The following is a 27,048-nucleotide window of genomic DNA, read 5'->3' as shown; positions in this document are numbered from 1 at the left end:
TCAAGGACAATAAAATATAACCATATTTGGCTTTCTTGTGGTCTCCTAGTGAGGCCTCCCTTAGCTCAGTCCACAGCAAAATACAAATTTTAATATTACATCAAAGGAATGCACTTCAATCATGTCGAAATCTCATGTAATTTTTATGGCCACAAAAATAAACAAATGCAGTAAAATCAGCGTAATGTCAGTTCATGCACTGTATTAATGATAATTTTGTCCTTTTTGGCACGTAATATCACACCATATTTTCATAACGATTGCAGTGCATCCACTTTGATGAGATATCAAAATTAATTGTTTGCTGTGTCGTTAAAAGCGCAGTAATAAGGCAAGACCATGTCGTAGGCGACTGGGTCCGATTCTCGATCCACATAGCCAACCAAAATGCATGTATATTCAAAGTTGTTTCTGTTATATACAAACATAGGGGAATTTACGTATTCTCGGCAACCTAAGCAGCGAGCTTCTTTCTACAGCCTTTTTCTCTATGGAACGCACACATATGCAGTATTGGTTTGTTTACAATCTTTTGCTGCCAGCTGCTCTAACAATTTCAGTCGAAAGAATTGTCAAAAACTGTTTTGAAACGCTTTTACAAAGCTCCAATCTTCTCTAGTGAGAGCGAGTATTGTCGGCAACCAGTTTTTCTTCGGCAACCGTTCCATTTGAACTGCATGTAAAACTGCTGTTCTATTATCGGCAACTCGAAATCAGCTACAATTTGTAGTGCGTGTGTTTCATTTCAAGAAACCCCTGCTAGATTGCTTTTTCTCAGTGGTAAAAATATAGTCAAATTGAAGCTGAAAGCATAAAGAATCGTTTGCATGCATTCAGCGAAGTGTTTTCGTAAGAAAATCCAGTGGAAATAGTGTTTCAATTTGGGTTGCCGAAAATAGTCTGGCATGCCGAAGCCGTCATTTCCCCTATATACAAACAAACAAATCGTATAGAAGGCAAAAAAATGATTATGTGTACATAAGTGGAAGCCATATGCGTGCACATTTTAATTTATTTTTAAACGAGTTGATTCAATATCATATACGATTTAATCTGTAATAACACATTTCTTATGATGTAGGGTAGAATGTAGTTCGTCGTAATCGCCAATTTCCGTTCTATCGAGCAGAAATCATCAATAATATGTTTTTTTAATTTTATTTATTTGTCGTCAATCAGTGTAGACCGTTTTACAATTGTAGTCTTAAGTGCTATTTTTACAATTTTTTCTTTGTTTATATTTTTTTATAATATGTCTTAAGAACAAGTTAAAACATTACTTCTAGTTGACGTTATGCGAGGAATTAAAATATTGCTTTAATTTGGATTTTGTCATTGTAAATTCAATGTTATCGCAGTGCTTATTATATGTATCCATCATTTGGTTCAAGGGTCCAAATTTGGCATAATTCTTTTGATGACGATTTGTAGCAAATATATTTCTATTTCGTAAATGCCTAGATGGTGTATATACATTTAAGGATGACAATAGTTCTATTGAATCAATGCGATGTGATACAATATCGTTTACGAAATAAATCATAGCAAATTCACGACGCTCTTTTAATGTTTGGATATTTATGAGCATACACCGAGCTGTGTAAGATGGCCGAGGAAATACAGTCCAACCTAACTTGCGGAGTGCATACAATAGAAACTGCTTTTGAACGGACTCTATTCTTTCTTCGTGTGTGATTGAAAAAGGAGACCAAACTATGCTGCAATATTCTAATATCGACCTTACATAAGCAATGTACAATGTTTTTATCGTATACGGATCGTGAAAGTTATAGCAGAAACGTTTTAAGAAACCAAGCATGTTGTTAGCTCTGTTAATAATTGTGTTATAATGATCGGTATAAGTAAGTTTTGAGTCCAACATAACACCTAGATCCCTGACTCTATCACACTTTTCTACGATTTGGTTTCCTAAAGTGATTGTTGTATTGGGTAGGATTCGTTTTCTACTAATGGTAATTGAGTTACATTTGTTTATATTTAATTGTAGCTTTTATTTTTTGACACCAAGTATGGAATATCTGTATTTCCTCTTTGAATGTGATGATGTCTTTGGCATCTTTTATTTCCATAAAAAGTTTAATGTCGTCAGCATGTATTAAAACTTTGAATTTCTTAATAATGAAAGATATGTCATTGACGAAGAGAATAAATAAAAGTGGTCCTAAATGGGAGCCTTGAGGAACTCCTGAAGTGACATCAACGGGATTTGATGTCTTTCCTTTGTATTTTACTATTTGATGGCGGTCAGTTAAATATGATTCATAATTTGCTGAATTGTAATCAAAGATTTCATCAAATTCGCAGTCGTTGGTTCTTTCATTTATGTGAACGAATAAAGAATATTCTATTGCTGTGTGAAACATTTCATTTCTCCATATGGGACTTAACGATTCAGTCACACAGAAATCTTCATAAGTATTTGTTTATAAAAGGTTTAAATAACAATTTTGTTGATTTTTCACATGGTTAATTTGATTGAGTCCTAAATTTGCAATTTTGTCAAAAATGAAATGGAGTGTTTCATTTTCCCCAACGACTGGAAGTAAGATGCTTTCATTGTCCATATCAGAAATAAAGTCAACGTTGAGTTGGTTAAAGTCCCCATGTATATGAACTTGTACGTAAACTAGACAAAATTTCTTCCGCTTTTCCAAAAAAAAACTTATCATACGTGTCCTTATGAGCATTGTTCGGAGGAAAGTATACCGAAGCAAAGACATGTGTTTCGTCTGCTACTTGCGCTTTTACCCATACATATTCGAATTCTTTAAATTTAGTAGCCATAATGATTTCTGAATTGGGTCGAAGTCGCTATTAATACTCCACCTCACGATTTTTTTCCAGACCAATGAAAATTGCGGTCGTCTCTATAAACGTTATAATTGTTACCAAAACCTTTTTCATCTCTCACACTATCATCCCAACTTGTTTCATTAGCCATTATGGCAGAGTAATTAGAACTTAATAAATTTTTGTTAACTTCATTCATTTTACCGGCGCTTCTCATGCGGTTAACATTTTGGCAATATACCAAAATTTCTGTAGTGGTCTGAAGATTAGGTGAAGAAGTTGATGGTAACCTGTCATTCATAAAACTATTATCAAAATTATTTACCCCTGATCCATGTTCCGAATTTGTTTCGTTCTGTAAAGTGTCGTGATCTTCGTTATTTTCTTCCTCTATGGAGCGTGTCAGTTTTGTAGAAAACACGAGTGCCTCTCCTTGATAATGTCGGGGTCAGGGATGCGTCAATTTCGTACATGATGCAGTTGCAGCCATCCCGTTATGCAAGTGCGCTGGAACGGTACGTGAGTATACGTCGCACGCCGGGTTGGGGGTTAAGATTTCCCCTCATTGGAATTGCATTGTGGGTCGATAGTTAGCCTGCGGCGGCCTGGAAAACCGATCTTTCGCTGCCGCAAGAAGCTCTCGATCAGGTGGCAGTAGGTTGTTTCTATTCTGACTAACACTTCTGTGGAAACTGTTACGCTTAGTGTTGTTGTTTCGACGATTGTTAGGCCGGCGCCGGTGGTGTCGTGGTAAGCGTGACTGCTTTCTAACACCCCGATGGGTCTGGGTTCAATCCCAGCCGAGCTCGGTGGGATTTTTCTGAGGCATAAAAATCTCTGGTCACGTCTTTCTTCGGAAGGGAAGTAAAGCCGTTGGTCCCGGCCCATGTGTGTTGTTGTGAATGGGTGCGATATTCTACGCAGGTGTGGAAGCTGCCTTCCTTGCACATTCGGTTGCCGTCAATGGATGGCAATCGATGTCCGTCGGTGATTGGCACTAGATTGCGGAACAGAGACAGACGTTAAATAAAGGAAAAGAAGAAGAAGAAGACGATTGTTAGATATGCTATTGTTGTTGTTGTTGCCAAAATTGTTGTTGTTGTTGTGGTTGTTGTTATTTTTGCTGTTGTTGTTGTTGTGGTTGTGGTTGTTGTTGTTGCTGTTGTTGTTGTTGTTGTTGTTGTTGTTGTTGTTGTTGTTGTTGTTGTTGTTGTTGTTGTTGTTATTATTGTTGTTGTTGTTGTTGTGGTTGTTGTTATTGTGGTTTTTGTTGTTGTTGTTGAGCAAGTTTTGTTTCCTTCGCCTTCTAGCCTTTCTAGCTATTTTTTTGCTGTATCAAACGGCGTAATTTTCCGGCATCGTACTCGGTCCAGTCTGCCTTCCATACCTTCCTGGTACCAAGTAGACGCCACCCTGAGTCATCGTTGTTATTTAATTCCACCTCCAAGCTGGGGCATGAGTCAGATGGCGATTGCAAAGGTGCAGCGCTCCGTGTTGAGGCTATATTTGCTGACAGTGACTTCAGCTCGTCAAGAATATCGAGTTCCAGCACAGAGTTAGAGCTCATGGTACAACTTGCCGCAATGTCGAGCGACAGCTGGTTCAGTTGATTTATTTCATTACTGATATTTCGGAGCTCGGTGGATATATCTGACGTCACAGTTCTCAATGACGTAGACACACTGTCTTTCGTTGCCATCATTGCTGTATCGAAAAGCGATGTAGTGTGATTTTTGATGGCAACGACACTGCCAGCTAAGGTGCTGTTTCTGTTAATTGCAGACAGTTCATTTTTTATGCCTACCAGCAGTACCTCCAGGCCTTCGACAGCTTCGTGAACAATTCTAGGATTTTCTTGCTGCATCGCGAAACGATGTGTCACTTCTGTGTTGGCATGCAGTTACTCCGTTAGAAGTTTTTGTTGAGCCGCTAATTGATTGAATTCTAACTTTGCTTGCAGATGCTCTTGTCATGAGTCGCAGCATGGTAGAAGATAAGAATTAAAATCCCCTACTTTTTTATTGTCCTTCCTGCGTAGTGAATTCCTCTGCACGGTCACTCCTACGCAGGCTGCATGAAATGTGCGTATACAGCCGATGCATTTCCACATCAGCGAATCAACGGAAGAGTCAAATGAACAAATTTCACAATTCATATTGAAATGAACGGAACCAACAGTTATCGCTCGAAATTACTACAGCGAGAACGAAACGTGTGCAAAAAAAAAAGCACAGAACGCACGTCTAGGAACGATTAAAAAACGCGTCCAAACCGATTGACGATCGATCGACTATTCCACCACCCATACAATACCCCGTACACAAATCAATAATACGTTTGTTTCGATGCGTTAGCTCATAAGCTACAACAGAAAGCCTATACGACCCGAGCAGGAAAAAAATAACTTATTGATAGCGCTTATGTTTTGCATGAAGGTGCTTGGTTTGCAAACAAATAACAATCTAAGACTTCATTTACCCCTTGACTTTAATAGGTAAAATAGTGTCGAATCCGTTATTTCCTCTACCAGTTGTTGCCCCTTAACAATTCGAAATTTCTTGAGCATAATTATCAGCTTCCGTAAAATATTTAACTAGATATCCCACACGATGCAGCAAAAATGGAGCTGCATTTTCATGCAGCTGATCAGAAACGAAAGTGGAATTTGGGGTGATTTGAACAGTTGACTTTTTTAACGGTGAAATCATCAATATTCTGTAAAAGTTAAGATTTAATGGGTAGAAGATGATGATGATGAATGATGATGAATGTCCCACCTCTTGGTTTGAACTGGACGATTTATCTTTAAGATTATTAAATATGATATTTTAACCAGGTTGGCAAACAAAATCGAACTGGTTACAGTTACAGATATAAATTCCCTCTAGAGTTTACAGTTGCTTCACAGCGATATAAATAAGAAAAAACTTAGGCGTCCACCTCTTAGTTCGCCTTTTTGTCCACCTAAAATATTCATAAGTATTACAAGCGATCAAGAGTTAATGAACAATCAACAAAGCATCCTATTACACTAGCAACCCCACAATCTGATGCTATCATAATTTTCAGAGTGTCAGGAATGCTCACGAACCCCCAACATTTGCCAGAAAACTTGCAACACAAGGTATCTTCCAAATAAGCTTCAAAAGTTGCATTTTTTTATCAAATGTTAAATTCAGTCCTCTATATCCGTAATACGTGCGCGAGGCTCAAACCTTTATAGACTTCTTTTTTTTTAAATTTACTACTATTACATCAAATATTAAAAATCCATCATCACCATCGTGGCGAACAAAATAGTTTTTTCAGTGCTACAATAATTATTAAAAAGTCATTATAACAGCTATCCATACAAAATAATCCGTTAAAAATAACCGTTCAAAAGACAGTTTTAACGTGTGAAATGCAATGTACATCGACCTGTGCAATTGACTCTCACATAAACCTTTGTTACAAATTCAGGTGCTAACAAAAAGTGCATAGGCGTAGCCAGATGGAAGTAGGGGGGGGGGGGGCTAAACTCAGCAACACAAAGGCTTTCGGTGAAATGGCGTTAGGAGAAATGGTATTCGGCCAAATTTTCCATACTAAATTTTTTTTCACCCCTCCCTAGCTTGAAACCTGGCTACGCCGTTGAAAAACTGCACATGTTTATCACTGACAATTGACATGATCTCCCTTGAAGATGATCTTTAACTTGAGTGAGTGGCAAAAGCTGTACTACACGGTTTTCTTTCTTTTCGACCAGGCATAAGATCAGCAATATGTATGGATATAACTTATTTGGTTCGCCATGAAATTGGCTGAAATCTGACAGATAAGGTAAACGCACCTCCACTATAGGTTAGTGCAATGTGTTCCTATAGTGGCTTATGCAGTCTCTATAACCCACTATAGGAACACATTGCACTATCGTACCTCCACTATAGGTACGTTTAGCCTAGTATACAAATGTACAGTTACGGTTTTTGAAAACTGGAATAGATGGGCCTAGTGGTTTCGATTTTATTCCGGGTTTAAAAGAGGGGTCCGAAGCACCAGTCGTCTAGAACAAGATGTTACTGTGCCACCACAACAGGCATCTATGAATAGTACTGATTAAAACCAACAATATGGTTATAAATTCTTAATGTTCATCGGAAGACCCAGAACAACATTATAATTGATTGTCTCGTATATTTGATCAAAGAATGCCTTGATTTTTCTGTGCAACAATATGAAATGTACCCAAGCAGTGATTTTTGAAATAAATATGATCTTGTCAAAGACTTTGAATGGTCTCCGGATGAAGATTCGAAACATCAGTATAATTAAATACCTTGAATATTTTATCATGAGAAAGAGTCACGGGGTAAAAATCGTCTCAACTGCTTAACCGAATAAGTGATCTGTAGTTAAGATTTTTTTTTTTTATTAATTAAAAAAAAATGCGATTTTTATCCATCAACATGGTCCATTAACAATCTATTGCCCAAGCTTGCCTTTTGGCGGGGTAAATTAAAAAAAAAAAAAAACTGGCGCTAAAATAAATGTCTAACAAATAGTTGGAAAATACGCTTTTTATTTCCATTTACATGAACATTTGGATTTGGATCGGTTACAAAATCATTATGTGAAGATATGTTGAAAAAACATGTTTCATGATCTTCAATAAAAACAAATATTTCATTGAAAAAAATGCTCTTCAAAAAGAAAATTACATCGCAATGAGGCTGAAGGCTGAACAGTCAATGAGGCTAGTTTCAGCAGTTTGGCTGAAATTGGTTCAATCGTTCGTGAGAAAATTGGAAAATAATATAAATGTTTTTTTTAACACAAACTACTTTAGACAAGCTAAATTGATCTAGACCAAAATAATTTACAACCTATTTTCATATTGCCTTAGTCAAGAAAGCAAAAAAGAATAAAAAATAAAAATTGACAGTAGAGGTTTAATTGAATTTGTGACAAAAGCATGGATTTTTATACTAAGTTTCCAGACCACTTTGGTGCTTCCGAAAAAGCAATCTAAATACATCAACCAATGGACAGATTCACATATAATTCAGAAATTAATTGTTGTCTTCTCTGAATGTTGTTTTGAGAAATTTTGGCAGCATTTGTTTAAGTAAGGAGGGTCAGATCTCACTATAGGTGGACATTCTGGTTTTTATTTCATTCTTCGCGACTTTGCCAGTCTAATTACAGTATCTATTATTTTACAGGGAAGACGTTTGTGTGTTGTCTGCTATTGGAACAGCAACAGTCATAAATCTACAACAAGGTGATTCAAATGATAGCGTTATCAGACTACACGGATCGTCTATAAATAAGGAAATCATGACATCATCTATGGAAGGGCAGGACTTTGATAAGGATTTGAATACTGCAGCAGAATTAAGCTCCACCATGAAATGTTCCGATGTTTCTGATAATCAGAAAAGCATTGAAGGAGAAGCTATGGAAGTCAATTTACAACCTGAGACTCGGACGGTTAAAGATACATCCGAATTGGCAAATAAAACTACTTCATCACAACCAACAGCTAGTCACTGCGGAATATGCCATATTCCATACTCTCAAACTTCCATCCCGTTTAGAGTTAGTATGATGAAGTGTGAAATTTGCAGGTAATATCTATATTTAAGTACGACTGAACATGTTTTCCATCTATGCTCATAAATATTACATTTGACAAACAATTTCTCAATTATTTCATTCATCATCAACTTTTCCTATACTGTATTTTCTCTGCAACTTTGCCGCGACGTCATTTCGATTATAAGTGACGTTTTCATGCAACAATTTTTTTAAATAAAATTCGTGCGTTCGTATTTTGAAAAAAAAAAAGAAAACAAACCTGAATTTCAGCCCATTCACGCAAATCGCTCGCAACTGCTCTCTTCTCTCCTGATGAGTTTACGTAATGTTTTAATTACCCCTTAGAGTTTACATTGAAAATCCTAAAATGAACAGTTCACTCGGTTAGCAAACAGTATAAAACTAACAGTAAAAAGTAGAAAACTAAGGAAACAGTGGTGAACAGCAGTCAATAGATTTTTAAAATAAATAGCTATTTACAGTCCATCTAACACTTATCATATTTACCTTTTTTGCTCTTTAATAAAAATATAAAGAAATGGATACGTACCTGATGTGCTGCTGTGTACCATAGAAATTCCTGAAGGACTACAGGTGAGCATTTTTGACGTTTCTGTTCGCCGGTGTTGATCTTTATGTTTGCTTAGCCACATTTGCCATAGGTAAATGATATTACGTTAGTTACTATTGATGCCGTAGGTGGTGGATTCAATTCCAAGTCCTGTCAAGACATTTCTCGATTACTGTATACCCAAAAAGATGATGTTGTTAGTTTGCGTTCGAGTGCTATGAGTTTCGACCAGAGGTGGTAACAAGAATTTTTTCATAAAAATATTAGGGGAACTAGGGGCAAGAAGGTCACCCTAACGATAGCGCGTTTTAATATGCGATTCCGTGAATATTTAAAGGAGTTCGTGTACCGAATTGTAAGTTTGAAACCTTGTCTCCATGTATCATCATTGAAATTAAAATTAAACCCCATCAAACAATGTTAATGATTTTTTCAAAATGTCATGTCGTACCTGGTCTAAAAAATGCTGCGGGGTAAGAAGGCCACTCTTATGGGGCAAAAATACCATTATGTCTAAAATGAAGTGAAACTGATAAATTTTCATTTCTATACAACAAATTACTATTCTTAGGTATGACAGCAACTGCTTTTATTGTTTATTCCACTAAAATATTGACTTAACGATACTTTTTTTTTTATTCAAAACATATAAACTATGTGCGTCAAAGAATTCAAATGGAAACTATTTTTGATGCTATTTTATACAGTTCCCAAATTTCACGAAAACAATGTATATTGGAAATATAAATGCACAATTGTGCTAATTTCTGAACATTTTTGTACAATTGAATACATAAATGTAGGGGTGGCACCCTTCTCTGCAGCAAAAACTAAAATACATTTAGAACATCGCACATTAAGTATATTGCTAGATGTGGGTCATGCAAGCGTTAAAACAAATCGTATGAAAAATGGATTCCGTGCATCGTGACCTTAAAAACTCTTAATTAACATCTGTGGAAGTATACAAAAATACTAAGTTAAGATATAGGATTCCAGATAGGATGTAAAAGCCAAAAATTTGAAGTAGAGATTCAATTGATGTTGCTATGGTTAGATTTGCAGGGTTACATATCAGGGTTTTATCAGATGTTTAGGGTTACATAGCACAAATATACTCTTTGCCCCAGCGTAGATAAATCCAACCCGAAAGATTTCCTCAACTTATCACTCACGGTGAAGTGATTCCCATTTGATTTACACGGCAATCACTTCACCGTGAGTGACAACTGGTCACTTCACTTTATTTTCACCGTGAAGTGACACCCGTAATAAGGGCCATAGTCATAACTGGTACACCAGCCCTATAATAATATTTACGAATGTTTTGCTTGTCGTAGGTTGACGGACGTGGAATACTAATACAGGCGCATGCTTGCAGATCAAAGCGTGATCTGAAAGGGGAATCAAATGCTAAGGAGATGTCAGATGCGCTACCATTTCTTGAAATAGAGTTACATAAATTGTTAATCAATAAACTAAAAATGAAAGGCATGAATGCCATTTTCGGTTTAAAAACATCAGTAGCAGTTGGAGAACGAATGATGGCGCTTGTAGCTACTGGCACTGCTGTCTATCTTTCCGCTTTACCACAACCTGCCGTTCCAAAGATTGTGGCAGGAAATTCATGGGCAGATTCTGACAAGCTGTTGGAACTACAAAAGTCGATTCAGGAAACAGTTGAGAGAAACCGAGAATTCTGTCAGCTAAAGCACCTTAACGAAGTATTCATAAACAATAAATCCATAGCTCAACCTGATGATTCAGATGATTCCGAAGAAGAGATGATGGACCTTGATCTCACCCACGGCAATAAAGAAACCTGTATGTTAGAAGTGGATGATATTCATGACCTAGAAATCATATCCCTTCTTATGGAACCTTGTCCTCCTGAGTAAGTTCGGCTGTACAATGCTACAAAGAAAGTAAATCACTCACTGTATTTTTATCTGTATTCTTTCAGTGGATTCGATGTCGTGAATACGCAAGTGGTACCTGGATTACAGGATGTGGAAGTAGTGCGAAACCTACAGATGTTTACCCAGGTTTGGCGAGCAAAGCTTCCTACCAATCAACCAAATATAAGCTTTTCAAAACACTACCAGCGATTATTACAAGCTATATATTTTAAACTACGAGCAATGATACCTTGTGCAATATGCGATCTTCGTTTTAAACTGGATCTACCAGAGAATGACGAAATACAATTATTAGTAACTGGGATGGCTTTAGGATTGGGAGAGCCATTCAAACACAATACGTTAAAATCAAAACATCTAGCAAATTCAGCCACTAGAGAGCAATTGAAACGTTATGATGATGATTTAATATTCAACTTGGATGATGATAACATTTGTCCAACAAATAATCCTCCACAAAGTACGGTGACATCACATTTCGTGCAATCTAATTCTGTGAAATACAGACGAAGATCTCCTTGCCGCGGACGATTTGGATCAGGACGACTTGTCAGGCATGTAAGTATGACAGAATAACTCACAAACGACATATTCTCTGTGTGATTAAAGAGAAATTTCCTAATTTCGGTGTATTTCTAAAGTAGGCTTTTAGACTTTTTAAACGTTTCCTAGAACATTAACTTAACAACAACCAGGCTTACACACTAACTTTAAATTGCTGGAGTCGGTAAATTTTACTATGTTTTTTTTTTAATCGCGGGACTCCCAGTATTTAGTTTATCAGTGTCAGGTTTGTTTGGTGATGTTTTGTTGTCATTGCAATACTTTAAAATTCAGTTATTTAATTTATTTTAATTGTGTTTAATTATGATACTTCCAAAATGTATATATTAAATATTATAGAAAAAAAAAAACCTGATCTTATCCACCAATGGTGAGATCTGACCCTTCTTACTTATTTAAATTCCAACAAAATTGGTAATGTCCGCATTTAGGGAAGATAAGTGATTTGGTGTGTTGTAAAGTATGTACACAACCAAAATTGATCATGGTTAACATCGTTTAAAAAAAAGATGCAGCAAGTCCATCCAAAACTACCTTCCCTATCCTATATTGATGGATATCATGTTTACAAAATATAGCCAGCATTTAATTTTTTTTTTACAAAAAGAAGTCGATTGGATTTTGTATAAAAGCTTTTTTTTTCACTTTTTGACACTGTTTTAATTAACATAATGGACTATACTTCGTAACTAAAATAACCAGTTGCGCCGGTGGTGCAGTGGTAAGCGTGATTGCCTCTCACCCCAAAAGGCCTGTGTTCAATCCTAGTCGGCGCCGCCGGGATTTTCTGTATATGAATGTATGTAAGGTAGCCACCATCCCTTCGAAGATCTTATCTTGTATGCGGCTCCACTTAATAGCAAGATCAAATTGAGTTACCGGTCCGAATTTACAATAACGCTGTATGAAGGGCCAAAAAACGGGCGGACCCGTAAGCAATAGTCACTTATGCGAAACACGCGGGAAAATGAGAGTCTCCTTCCAACGATACGATGCAACAAAACGAATAACACAATTCGCAATAGCTTCCCACAGGATGGTTTGTTAAGAAGGGTGCGTCAATCTCCCTGCAATTGTTGGAGTAGAATTCACACCACCACGATCGAATCCTTAGGACAAAGAAAATGACGATGTTTATTCTTTACTAGACTCCGGCTGTCAATCATACCATCGCACAGTGGTGCAAAAGGCCAAATGCATGAACTTTTTTCATTAGCATCTTTCACAGAGGTTTTTTTTTCAATAGGGTGTCTTCAGAAGAGTTTTTATAAACGAAAAGACCCATTGAATGAAGTTACGTTTTAGTTCGGAACTTATTATATTACTATTATTTGTTTTAGATGACTATAATGTACTAATGTACTATAATGACTAATAATACACAACTTTACTGAAGACAAAAAGGTTCTATCTGCAAAACAGAAAATGTTAGAGGCAATATCAGCTTAAAATTAGGCTATGCATCAACAAACTTCAAATAGGCAAAAAGGGACAGACGGCTCCTCAATATGATGAAACTATAGTGAAAATACTATCATTTCATCTAGTAGTCATCTGTATCCCATTGTACCCACAGGCCCCAGATAAAATTATATAATTTAGATATTTCATTCCATTGATTTATTTATTTTATTTATTTTCATTACCCTGATAAAGAATTTTCGTTGAATTAATTATAAGTAATTTGTGTTAACTGAGATTTCGGTTTAAATTATGGATTACTTAATAAAGTCAGTTGAAATAATGACAGAACTCCTAAATGCTAGTTAAGTGTGTAGGTACTAAGCTGAGGCATGCGCGCAGCAATCCTTTTTATTAACTAGGGTTAAGATCTAATTTCCGTCATACTCGCACATCTCGCACTTTACCTCTCTTTTTTGAAAGGATTCGTACAAAAATTGAAATCTTCTACTAAAGATGACATCTAAATTTATTTACTTTTCCTTTTTATTACCTTTCATTTATTTAACAAGGCTCAAATAAGAATGCTATGCGGAGCCTAAATCAATTTTACTTTTTACAATGTTTCTTATTTACCTTTCCTTCTGTACCGTTAGATTTGATGAAGAGTCACAATTTGTAATTTTGATTAAAATCTAACACAGCCTTTTGATTACAAATTCATTATACGGGTTCCACATTGATGGAGGCCGAAAAAAATAAATTCTTTAGAAGTGCTTGTTTTGTTTTCGAGAAGAGTGAACGTAAATATTCAAACTATGCGGTCTTTTTAAACTGATTCGTTCATGTTTAAATAATTGACATATTTGATGTATTCTGCTCGTTATGACGAGGCTCTTATGAAGAAGTTGTTCTCTACCCTATAGGTTTATGTAACAATTTAAAAGTTTCGGAGGCAATGGGTGGATGGAATAATGATGGGGCAATTATCTCAGTCCCCATCGTGCTCTCTTGCCGTGCGGATCTATTTGCTTTTTGCTGAAGGAAGTGTTACTACTACCTAAAGCTACAACACATTTAAACAGCACTTTTCAGTGCTCAACCTGTAAAATTTCTACCTTGTTCAACTCTTATTTCTCTGCGATCCTTGTTTGGACCCTACCCGAGGTAATCTTTCTTGATTTGGATCCTTCGATCCTTCAGATTCTTTTAGTAATCTGCTTGGAAGTCGATTTGGATAAAAATTTACTGCCGCCATGGCGCCTAAACGCAAAAGAAAGGGGCAAACTCTTGATTCCCCTTCTGATGAAATTAATTTGAGTAATCAATTTGATTTGCTCACGGATGATGAGAATGATCCATCATCCAAGAAAAAATTCTAGTAAACTTTCCCGGCTTAATGCCAAGAAGGAAAAGATTCCCCCTATTGTGATAACCACTTCCGATTTCCATGCTCTTCGCATGGAATTTTTGAACTTCGTGAAAGTTAAGTTTTCACTGCAAATTGGACGTCGGGGTGAATACCGTGTGTTGGCTGAAACCTTGGACGGATTTAAATGTCTTCTCAAGTATCTTACTGAGAAGCAGCACAATTTTTTTTACTTACGACACCAAAACTGAACGTGTGTTCAAGGTTGTCATGAAAGGACTGCTCAGTGGTGAATCCCTGGATCAGATCAAAGATGCACTGGCAAAATTACTTGGAGTTGTGCCACTCCAAGTAATCAAAATGAAAATGAAATCCCGTCCTGGCGATTCGCGCAACGGGATTTCTAATGATTTTTATTTAGTTCACTTCAAGTCTAGTGAACTAAACAACCTAAGGCCTTAGAAAAAGCTAGCCTTATGCTCGATGTCCGAGTGAAGTGGGAACACTTCAGGAAGATTGAAGGAAATTTCCAAAACCTCACCCAGTGCCGTAAGTGCCAGGGATGGGGTCACGGAACTAAAAATTGCTACATGCCAGCTAAATGCATGAATTGTGGTGATTCCTCTCACGCAAAGGACGACTGTCCTGTGAAGGAAGATCCTAAGAAATTTAGGAAACAGGTAGGAAACGCTCCACGTTACACGGAGCTACAAATTACTCTGCTGTTAACAACGGTCATCGAGGAACAAATTCTACATTTGTACCCGCTGCTAACAATGTTCAGCGAGTTAATGGAGCTACCTATGCCGCTATTGCACCGGGTAGAAATGAAAATACTAACCAACGTAATTCTAACGGAAATTTTGACAATTTTGACTTAGTAAGCATTATTGCCCCTAAAATGGAATTTTACAGAAATCATTAATAGACATGATTTCTGATATGCTTAAATTTAACTCCATGTTTGATGAGCATGAGCATGAGCATGATTGACCGCCCACGGTCGCTACTCTGTTATTGCCAGACCAGCTGTAATTACACAGAGAACCAATAGACGATGTTTGGGACTAGCAATCATCCTCAATGTGTAAAAACTGGTGATCTCAAACTAGGCAATACCAGCGCCGGCCGCGCCCGAACACAGGTCAAGAAAGGAAGGGGTAGGAATGTGTTGACGTGACAGTCGCTTTGATGGAAGCCGAGAACACCTCTGCACTTCCACGAGGAATCATTAGAATATTGGGTAATAGGGTTGGGTTTGCAGCATGGTTCGTTTTGGTAAACGATAAGCTGAATTGATGTCCTAACAATCATATAACGCGAAGGAGCTTGGGATTGAACCCATGGTCTTCTGCTCAGTAAGCAAAAACGTTTGCCACTAGGCAGACGAGCTCCTTTTTAATCATCGAGTTGCTGTTATTACCATGTAGTCATGTTAACAAATAAAACGATTGACGAATCTTGAATGTGGATGGGCTTGAGATTAGACTCATGATGTTCTGCTCAGTAAGCAAAACCGGTTGTGCTAAGGCCACCGAGCCCCTTATATCACATTATAGCGTTACTCAAGTTTTTATAACTATTCAGACCCGGCACCGACGACAACGAAAAGTTTTACAAAATTCTCGATAAACAAGCGATCTAACCATACATTTTTAATATGAAAGGATCTGGGACCGCGTTTTTCTGCTCAGTAAGCAAGCCACTGCAACCGACGATCTTTGAAATCCTTAAACTAAAAGCTACGAAAGAGGCCTTTATTAAGATCCATTTTCACGCGACGTTAAGGTTCTACAAAGGGTAAGTAATTTTGTGTTCTTCTTCTTTTTTAAATATCATAAAATCATCATCATTAGTTTACACATACATTCATATATTATGAATACGAAAATTTAAAACATGTATTTCGTGGGTAAAACACGAAAATTTCCTGGGGAAAACACAATCACTGTATTTACTTACTTGTGTTCTTCGAAGTATAGCACAATTAAACGCAATCGAATACACGAAACTCAAAACAACTGCTTCACAAAACTCTTGGTGAACAAAATTCATCACAAAGAAAACCATTTCTACTTTACTGCTTTGCTAGCAATCGTGAAAGTATCATTGAAACAGCGGTGCCAGATGTATTGCCTCTAGCAATGAATTTAAGTTTATTTAAACAATTAATTGCGAAGTCTGCCTTATTAACATAGATGAGTGGATGTATTTAATGGTGGATAAATATCAAAAACTGATTAAATAAAACATAAATGACCATTTTAAACATTTTACCGGTCCAATTGAAAAAGTCACAGAAGATTGAATTCAACACTAACAGGGTTGATGGCAGCAGTGCACGTAGCCTGTTATACACTTTTCCGCTCAGGGGTGTAAACAAACTTGCATACAGCGCAGTCTGGCAGTGCTTATGTTTTGTCTGCTACATTCTTATCCACTAGATAGTGTGACATCACATTTGCTGTTGTATTGAAATGAAGGAAGAAAAGAGATGGTTAAGTTTTCCTCACCATACCAGTTGATATTTATGAAAAATGGGCAGTTTTGGCGTGGGAACATGCAGTAAACAAAATAATGACCCTTTGTAGAACCTTAAATGTTTCGATTTTCTCTTTACGCATGGTTCAGGTAATCATAACAAGCTATGACCGACGTGACGATTGTTTAAGACCTAGTTGAACAAGCTATTCAAATGAAATTACGTTCTAGAATTTTACTTGGCATGTAATGAACAACAGAAATACGCGATAATTCATATTTTCAGCGGTTGGTGGTTAATTTTAAATATACTAACGGTACTGCCTACGACTACGACGGCGTCTACGACAGCGACTACGACGGCGTCTACGACAACGATAACAGCGAATTTTGTAACTTACTATTTGTCTAGGATAAACACCTTTGCTCGGCACCTCCACTGGTTCTTCATGTCCGCTATCTGTCACTGTTTGCAAAATATCTAATAGCAATTACCTTCCAATACCAATACTTCCTGTATTGCCATGGTCATTTGGGAGGAGGGTCGCATCTAATGCTTCCCTAAGAACCGTTCACGGCCACCAGCTACTGCCCGTCCAGTCTTGGGCGTATCCAGCGAGGCATCCTTCAGATTACTTACAATCTCCGACACTCAATGCAAATCGCAGGCACACTTACGCTAGTTACAAAAAAAAACACACCCGTGCAAAGAAACGGATCAAATAAACGTCACTCTCGCGAAAGCACCCCCGTCGTCGTCAAATGGCAACAAAAAAGGAATCGGTGGGCAATTTTGTGATACGGATTTCCAAAATTAACCGGGAATGCACGAATTTCACCACACCCAACTACGTTCAATCAACAACCACACGTTCAGAAGCACTTTTGGTACACTTTCGTTCGAATTTTTTTCAAAATAGTTGCGAGTGAACCAACATCATCACCGCGTAAATAAACTAAAATTAAAATTATCGCTCGCGATGTCCTCTAATCAAAATTTACCTATGCAATCCTTATATCTTACTCCATGTTTGATGCTATTCAAACTGGAGTAAAATTTGCAAACAATATTGTCATGACTTTAAAATTCAGTAATGGATTTTAAAGCATTACATATTTTAAATTGGAATGCTCGATCTCTTAAAGATAATGAAGACGAACTATTTAACTTTTTGAGAGTTCATAACGTGCATATTGCCGTTATAACTGAAACGTTCCTTAAACCTGACCATAAGGTTAAGAAGGACGCAAATTATTTCATTTATAGTGGTGGCGTTGCCATCATTGTTCATAGACGAATCAAACATAGAATTCTTTCTTCATTTGAAACCAAAGTTTTTGAAACCTTGGGAGTTTCTGTTGAAACAAAATTTGATCAACTTACGTTTATAGCTGCCTATTTGCCATTCCAATGCGTAGGCCAGCAAAAGAAACTTCCCCGTCATAGGTCTAAATTCTTCATTATTGGTGATTTTAATGCAAATGCTCAAAGCAATTCCAATGGTAATATTCTGTTTGATGATTGTTCTGCAGGTTATTACACTATTCAATATCCAAACAGCCCAACATGATTTTCTTATGCAAGAAATCCCTCAACTATTGATTTGGTCTTAACTGATTCATGTCAACTTTGTAGCCAATTGGTTACTCATGCTGACTTCGGATCTGATCGGTTAAAATGCGTGGTTAAATTCGGTTCAATTATAATAGACGACGATCTTCAGCTCTTGATCCGTCTTAAAAATGTCCTTAGGAGACAATATCAAAGAACACGCGATCCTACCATGAAAGTTATCTGGCGGGATTTGCAAAAACAAATTAAAAAGCGATTCTCTGCCCTGAGGGACAACACTTAAAAAAAATGTTTCTAAATTAGATCCGAGTTCCAAACTCAAAAGTCTATTCCAGCGCTTAAAGAAGATGGTAAAATTTTGATCACAAATTTGCAAAAAGCTCAGAAACTTGCTAAGCAATTCGAGAGTTCCCATAATTTCAGTTTGAGTCTTACTAGTCCTATTGAGAATCAGGTTGCTCGGGATTATCTGAATATTTTCTCTCGGGAAAATATTTTTGATGATTCCTGGGGGACTGATTTGGACGAAGTAAGGTCTATAACTAACAAATTTCATAATATGAAAGCTCCAGGTGATGATGGAATTTTCTATATCCTCATCAAAAAAACTCCCAGAGATTACCTTGTCTTTCTTGGTAAAATTATTTCTACTAGCTACTTTTTGAAAAGATAATTTTAAATAGAATGATGCTTCACATCAATACGAACTCAATTTTTGCAGATGAGCAGTTTGGATTTTGCCATGGGCATTCAACTACTTATCAACTCTTAAGAGTTACCAATTTAATTCGTTCAAACAAATCTGAAGGCTACTCAACTGGAGTTGCTCTTCTAGACATAGAAAAAGCAATCGACAGTGTTTGGCATGAAGGTTTGATTGCTAAATTGAAAAAAAAAAAAAAATAATTTTCTACTTTATATTATGAAATAATCAAAATTATTTAACTGACAGAACTCTGCAGGTAAATTATCAAAATTCCAAATCTAATCGACTACCTGTTAGAGCAGGAGTTCCTCAGGGTAGCATTCTTGGGCCTATATTGTATAACATTTTCACTTCGGACCTCCCTGATTTGCCTCAGGGTTGCCACAAATCTTTGTTCGCTGATGACACACGCATTTCCGCTAGATGAAGAAGTCTTCGTGTTATTTGCAGCAGACTGCAGAAAAGTAGATATTTTCTCTTCTTATTTACAAAAATGGAAGATTTCTCCCAACGCTTCCAAAACTCAACTTATAATATTTCCACATAAGCCTAGAGCTTCGTTTTTGAAACCTAGTAGTAGTCACATAGTCACTATGAACGGAGTTCCAATTTCCTGGTCAAACCAAGTGAAATATCTTGGATTAATACTTGACCAAAAATTAACTTTTAAAGATCACATTGAGGGCATTCAAGCCAAATGTAACAAATATATAAAATGTTTGTATCCTCTTATAAACAGGAAATCCAAACTTTGCCCGACGAACAAACTTCTAATATTTAAACAAGTTTTTAGACCGGCCATGCTGTGCCAATATGGTCTTGTTGTTGCACTACCAGGAAAAAAGAACTACAAAGGATTCAGAACAAAGTTCTGAAGATGATTTTGAAGATGCCTCCCTGGTACAGTACTACCGAAGTACATAGAATTTCGAATTTTCAGACTTTAGAACAAATGTCCAACAAAATTATTAATAATTTCTGGCAAAAATTGTTGCAATACTCAATTGCAACGATTAATTCCCTTTATACTTAGGGGAATTTACGTATTCTCGGCAACCTAAGCAGCACACATATGCAGTATTGGTTTGTTGACAATCTTTTGCTGCCAGCTGCTCTAACAATTTCAGTCGAAAGAATTGTCAAAAACTGTTTTGAAACGCTTTTACAAAGCTCCAATCTTCTCTAGTGAGAGCGAGTATTGTCGGCAACCAGTTTTTCTTCGGCAACCGTTCCATTTGAACTGCATGTAAATCTGCTGTTCTATTATCGGCAACTCGAAATCAGCTACAATTTGTAGTGCGTGTGTTTCATTTCAAGAAAACCTTGCTAGATTGCTTTTTCTCAGTGGTAAAAATATAGTCAAATTGAAGCTGAAAGCATAAAGAATCGTTTGCATGCATTCAGCGAAGTGTTTTCGTAAGAAAATTCAGTGAAAATAGTGTTTCAATTTGGGTTGCCGAAAATAGTCTGGCATGCCGAAGCCGTCATTTCCCCTCGATAAGATTTAGTTTTAAGATTTCAATTGTCATACTGGCAGGCAGGTTAAAAAAAACCTGTTTAAAATACTGAATTGCCAAGGCAGGAACAATGTAATAACAGTTAGATATATATCATAACAATTAAGGCTGGTAAGTTACTGTAGTAACTGGAGCACCTAGGTTAAAATGAAATGCAATTTATGTTGAATTTGGAACAAATAAAGAGTTGAAAATGTAGCTTATGCCCTGTTCAGACTACAGAGTTATAATATGTTATAATAATTATCGACAAGAAAAATGTCATCAAGATAGCCTGAAAACATGTTATAAGATTATCTTGATGAGTAGGGGAAATGACTCTAACGTTGGCCTATGGATCTAAGATTGGGCCCATCGCTAAAAATCTGCTATTTATCAATTTTATCTAGATAAACGCGTCATTGGAACGGTACTAATCGATTTGCTTGGGACCAATAGGCTAGTCAAGTAGTAAGCCAATTTTAAATCGTTAGTTTCCAACCGGTGTTACTAGTCTTAGATGCTTATACCAACCGGCGAAAACTATCATGCCGCGATAGAATGGCGTCATGTGCAGGCAATGGGGATTAATAAACTTCCCCTCTCTGATGAACCACTGCATGAGAAAACCAAAGATCTAGTCTAGCAGTGATAGTATCACACTTGTTACTCCTTTGATTGAGAGCCGCGTCGTAGTACGCTTACGTATAGGCACTGACGTTGGGTGCAATACTGGCGGGTTTTGCAGCAAATCACTCTTATTTTTTTTTACGCAGATAGATTTATTTGGGTTTGCAAGGGAATTATACTATTGAAATATTTCAGAAAGTGCCCAACAGTGCTCCTTCTATTAGCGTGACAAGCTTCCATTGTTGTTTTCATTGAAATATTAACACCATTGTTGTACATGATATTGTAACTAATCTTATAAGTGCTTCATTTTGATTTGGGATAAATGTTTTAACTATGGCTCGGGATTTTCACTGTGGCGTGCTTTTATTGTTACATACCCATACGTATTTTTGTGATGCGACATAGTGAAAACGTGTGAGCATAGTTGGAGCATATACCCTATATAATTTAAAAATCAGCTAGGAAACTAACTTCAAAGTGAAGAATTTTAGTCACTTGAAGGTGTCACCTGGGTCGAACTAAGATATAATAAATATAAGTCAAAGTCAAAAGTAAATGAAACACGTTTAATTTTGGATTACAAACACAAGTGCAGGTACTTAATAAAGCATGGGTCATGATTGATTAGGAATGAACTTAGATAAGAAAATTCAGAAAGTCTAATAACATTAAGTAGATTAATAAAAGAATTAGGATGCGGAGGGTCTGCTTAGAGAGGCAACTAACCTTTAAATTTGTAGAATAAATCTTCCAATTTTATCTTTAACATAAAAAAACGCAAGCAGACCAATATGAGTTTATTGTACTGGATTACTATATTATTGTCTCAATTCGTGAGATCTTTTATGTATGCCCTTGCGCTGAACTGGCCGGCTTGACGTGCTCAGTAAAGGTGCCTACTTGTAGAGACCTGAAGCTAAGTGCTAGTTCCACAGTGACAATATCACATCATTAAGTTTTCCCAAATTGTGGTACTAACCTTTCATTTCGATGACTGTATGATTGCCGAAATGATACGGAAATAGGTTAGTGATGTGATATTGTTTATACAAGCTGAGCAGTGCGTGGGGTCCTAGGTGACATTGATCGAGTCTCTTTATCGATTTGCTCCTTTGTTAATAACTTTGCTACAAAACCGTTTCTTTTCGTGTTTTCTATTTAATGCGCTAGATAATAGCTGCACATATCGAACTGTGTGCTGCAAATGGCTGAAAATGTCTTTTCATGGCCGTGGGGATGCAGCGAGGGGATGGATGAAGAGAGTCTGTCTGTGTCGCTTTGGGACCTTATGCAGTGTTCAACTTGTATTATTTTCTTTGTTTTATTGCTAATATTACGGTTTTCTCTTTTTGTCGTTTTCTATGTCACATTACAAACCATATCAAATGTATTACGGACCGAGCACTCTTTCGGATGCTGACCGGGTTGGTTGTGCACGAGGACCGATTTTAATCCCCCCAGTTTTGAAGACATTCCGGAGCGAAGACCCATTATCTTGTGTCAGAGGGATTATGGAACTGGCATGTCCAGAAACACAATACAACAAGAGAAGGAAGTAGGATTGAAGGTAAACAAGGGATGGGAACATCGAAAACTGTAAATATACTCCGATCTATTCTAGTACTCTTGTATAAAACCTATTGTAAACCGGCTAGATTGTAGTCGTCGTCGCCGGGACGCATAGTCATGTGAGGATTGCTAGATCCGTGATCACTCATGATAAAGCACACAAGGTTCTCAACATTAAATACGTTGCACGGGGTTGATTAGATGTAAATTGCTTTGAAACATCAGCTATAAACCCAAAGCTCTTTCGTTCTCCGGTTGATTGAATGGATGACGGAGTTTGACGTCTCACTCCTTCAGACGTTTAGGCGGCGGGAGCGCGAGAGGGATGACGAGTGAACCCGTCATATTTATATCTCATTGATAGGTAAATCACAGTTTAAAACTCACTAATAATGCTAATAATCTCTTTCAATCTCTTTTAATTTCTTTTTTATCGACGGTGTGATGTATTCGATGTGCTATGTGACGGGAGCGCAAACAAAACGAGGCCATTGTTCAACGATACGATAATAACTTATGCGCTTTTCACATAAAACCTTCCCAACCCTTTTCCTTTCTACAATCCCTGAGCAGCTGGTTCACCATAAGTGTACCTCGCAGAACTTTTTAAACCCCCATGGGTAAAGAAGCTGTGTTGCTCACTCCTCTCCCCTTCCCTGGTGTATAATGGATGGTATGAATATTCACATCAGTGACATGGCCCCTGACCTCCTTGTACATCATAAAATGAAAATGAAATGAAAATATATATATTTATCATATTATTCCTTTATGACACTGACACTTAACTGACTCACAATCTAATCATGATGTATTTTACAGATTTAATTCATTAATGATTAACATCAAGATAATTGAAAGGAATATTCCAATATATCAGTTTCATCTGATAGCTTTTACTTCAACAGACTATAGAAACTATAATGATGAAACATTGAACCGACATGGATTTGAAATTAACGATCCTATGTGTGAAGCTTTATGCATCTGAATTGAAAACGTTGATTGCAGCAATCTATAATGGTTCACACATAGGATTGAGGCGTATATTTTTTGAGTGTGGAAAGATTCACCTACCTGATGATGGTGTTTGTGGGGATTTTATTTTAACTATCGGACAAATTGGGTCGAACGGTCTTCGATTTCAATGAAACAAATTTCGCATAAAAGTTTTTACCATTAAAGAAAATTCTAAAGAAAAGCTATAGAAATGCATCATGGATTTTTATCAAAATAATGTTTTCATGCTATTTTCAAATAACAGACTGTAGTGGACGATGGTAAAGAGAGATGAAAAAACCGATTTGTACCTTCCTTAAAAGTTGTCCTAGCTCGCTATTCTAATATCTATATGCAATCTTCACACTGCCGTACTCTAACGGAACTATCAACTCTATGCTTTTATCTACTCCATCTATCGTATAAAAATTACCACTACAGTCTGTTATTTGAAATTAGCATCTTCAACTATGTAAATCGTTGACTTCACGTAGAAGTAATACTAAAACATATAGTCAAAGTAATGTTTTCATGTTTGGAAATTTATAAGTTTTTTTTTGTGAAATTTCAAGATGGTATCTCAAACCGTTTTTGAGATATGCCCGAAAAACTAATGATTGTTAATATATGCATGAACTCTACCTATGGGCGAAGTTTTATAGAAATTGAAGACCCTTGGCCCAAACCTGTTTGGTAATTTTAAAAATCCCATGTGTGAGTTAGTAGTCGTCGATTGAAGTGATTATTTACAAAAGCAGATACGTCGATTTGAATAGTTACGCTTGATCACAATTTCTGATCAGAAATGTTATTACTAGGACATCGTTGCTTGCTATTTTCAGAATTCACACAAGCGTTGTGCTTGCTCTTATTATGAGAAAAACTAAAATACATACATTCGTGACGGTCTTTGGCGACAGTGTCGTATGACAGAGCCTTTCATATGACATTTTAGTTTGGTGCTGTTATTTGATAGCTTGTTTTGCAAGTGTCGCAAGCAAAGGTAGTCGATTATTACAGCAAATGTGTCGACTAAGGTGACCGCTTACAAGACTGGTTGCAATATTACACTTTGAATCATGTCCTCTTATTATATATAACATGTTATAACTCATCATTAGCATTATGTTATGTTCAGACAATGGATTTATAACATTTTATAATAATTATCGATAAGACTCATATGTTATAAAGGTAGGCTTATAACATGCTGTAACTCTGTAGTTTGAACATAGCATTAGGGGAAAAAAATCAAATGTTTTGTTCAGACTATCACGAAACGGTTTGCCTTCTACAGTCGACGACAGACTGGAGTTATAACATGTGGATGTGTTTTTTTTTTGTAAAAACAATTAGTATAATATGTTGTAACTCTGCAATATGAACAAGGCATTAAACGTTGCATTGTAACATGTTACATTACTCCCCAGTATGAACAATGCAAGTTACGACCGAAGACTTTTGAAGAGTTAAAAAAAACTAATGTGCTCCGTTCGGAGTTGTTGAAACTAGAACTGATTTATTTCCACCTCAAATTATATTTCGATCACACGATCGAACCTACAAATCTACTTACCCTAGCATGGACTCTGTAGTTAGCAACAACGAAACCTAGATGCTGACTCCTGCATAAAATGTGTCCGCTGGTCGGTGCACTGAGTCGCAGCATTCTTAAATGCTGCTGTACCGTGCCTTGGTGGCAACTTGCATTATTCCCATTTTCGAAAAAAATAGATTTTCCATACAAAATCTCAGAACACACTTAGGTTTGGAGGCCAAATCTCGATATCTTTGGCAACACCGAGCAGCTCGACAAAATGTTTTACTAAGATATCAACAAAAATATGTTTGGTTGACGCTGAAAATATGTGACCTTGAGCGCTGATTTTTATACATGAAGGTGCATCATATTCCAGAGCATCGTTTTGCAAAAGATAAATACTCTAAAACTTCATTCACCCCCTGACTATAATAGGTAAATAAATGTCGAAACCCACATTTCCTACTGATTTTCGCTTTAACTCTACCCGAAACTTAACTGCTCATAAAATATTTAAAGATGCTTCAATTTTGAAGACAATCACACACATTAAATATCCCTAATGTGTTAGGGGATGTTCATAAACTACAAATTACATGGGGGGGGGGGGGGTGTTGACAAATATCTATGGTCCATACAAATTTCCAAAAAATGTATTGACGAGCGTCTACGCGGCGGGGGGGGGGGGGTGTTAATATTCAAAAACCAATTAAAATCGGTCTACGTAGATTATGAACAGCCCCTTATGATATGCGGCCGTTTGTCATAGATTCGAAACCTAAACGAACTAGTACCTAATAATAATTATATGTATCCTTTACTATTATCTTCCAAGATGCCTCTAAAGGAACGTTACGGAGTTGACATTACACCTCTCAGCTATGTACCAGGAGGAAGAGTGGAGAAGTACTTGGGAAATTTGGATTTTTTCTTCATTAGAGAATGTACTGCCGTGAAAGAAAATGGTGGCCTGAGTGGATTCGTACACAGCTTCATAACTGAAGTATTAGCTGTAGTAAGAGCTCATGTAACAGCGCTTGGTGGCAACGCAATGGTATCATTTTACATTACAGAACTTGTGTTAGTTGATAATATGCACAAAAATCAGGTAAATCAAGTGATGTAATCTTCCAAGTTCAAATAACGTTACTTTTCCACCTTATTTTCATTTTAGGGTCAATGTTTGATGAGTGCTGGTGGTGACGTAGTATTTGTTTCTTATTACAGAGATGATTGAAATCACCTAATTAGAATGTTTAGTATGACAGACAATGTAGTAAATCTAGGATAGGGCAATATCACAGAATGGCGAATAAAACACCCACGTAGTGGAATAAATTCTTTATTTTGGTAGTTGAGTAACAACTGTCTTAAGTAGTAGTGATGCCATATTTCAAACACGGCCGTGCACGTGCTTAAAAAAGACGAGTGCAAACGCATCCAAAAACTGGTCTAGTAATGATGCATATTGTTACAGAAGACTATCGTTGAAAGATATTGTTGCGGTACGTTAGAAGCGATAGGTTCTTATTGACCTCCATACACAACAATAGGAACCTAAAGCTTCTAACGTACTGTAACAATAGGAGGATTTCCCTTACTCCCTGCTGTGAATAAAGTTTCCTTACTACTAAGATGTTCGTCACCCTTTATACATCACGAATTCAATTTTTATATGTGTATTTTTTGCATAGTAATCTTAATTTTCTGCAACCAATGGGATTTTGTGGTCTATAATTCATTTCATTTCGAAAACTATATAATTTTCAGATAAAAACGTTAAAAAACGAAATAAAAATAAAAATAAAAATTACCCTTTTTGTTTTTTTTTTATAA

General features: G+C 36.7%; 1 protein-coding gene across 1 annotated transcript in view; it reads left to right on the top strand.

Moving 5' to 3' along the window:
• LOC135714693 (C2 domain-containing protein 5) overlaps positions 1-26,536 on the top strand; it is a 60,118-nt gene extending 33,582 nt beyond the window's left edge. The window contains exons 10-15 of the mRNA XM_065238079.1: positions 8,016-8,420; positions 8,928-8,985; positions 10,303-10,856; positions 10,926-11,439; positions 26,048-26,320; positions 26,387-26,536. Coding sequence (XP_065094151.1) covers positions 8,016-8,420; positions 8,928-8,985; positions 10,303-10,856; positions 10,926-11,439; positions 26,048-26,320; positions 26,387-26,449 — 1,867 coding nt within the window. The 3' untranslated portion in view covers positions 26,450-26,536. The remainder of the gene's footprint in view (positions 1-8,015; positions 8,421-8,927; positions 8,986-10,302; positions 10,857-10,925; positions 11,440-26,047; positions 26,321-26,386) is intronic.
• The last annotated feature ends 512 nt before the right edge of the window (positions 26,537-27,048 follow it).

The sequence above is a fragment of the Ochlerotatus camptorhynchus genome, unplaced genomic scaffold, assembly GCF_037179485.1.
Source record: "Ochlerotatus camptorhynchus isolate MF236.1 unplaced genomic scaffold, CSIRO-AGI_Acam_v1.1 ptg000696l, whole genome shotgun sequence".
In the NCBI taxonomy this organism is placed as follows: Eukaryota; Metazoa; Arthropoda; class Insecta; order Diptera; family Culicidae; genus Ochlerotatus; species Ochlerotatus camptorhynchus.
This window is presented reverse-complemented; position numbering and strand designations above follow the sequence as displayed.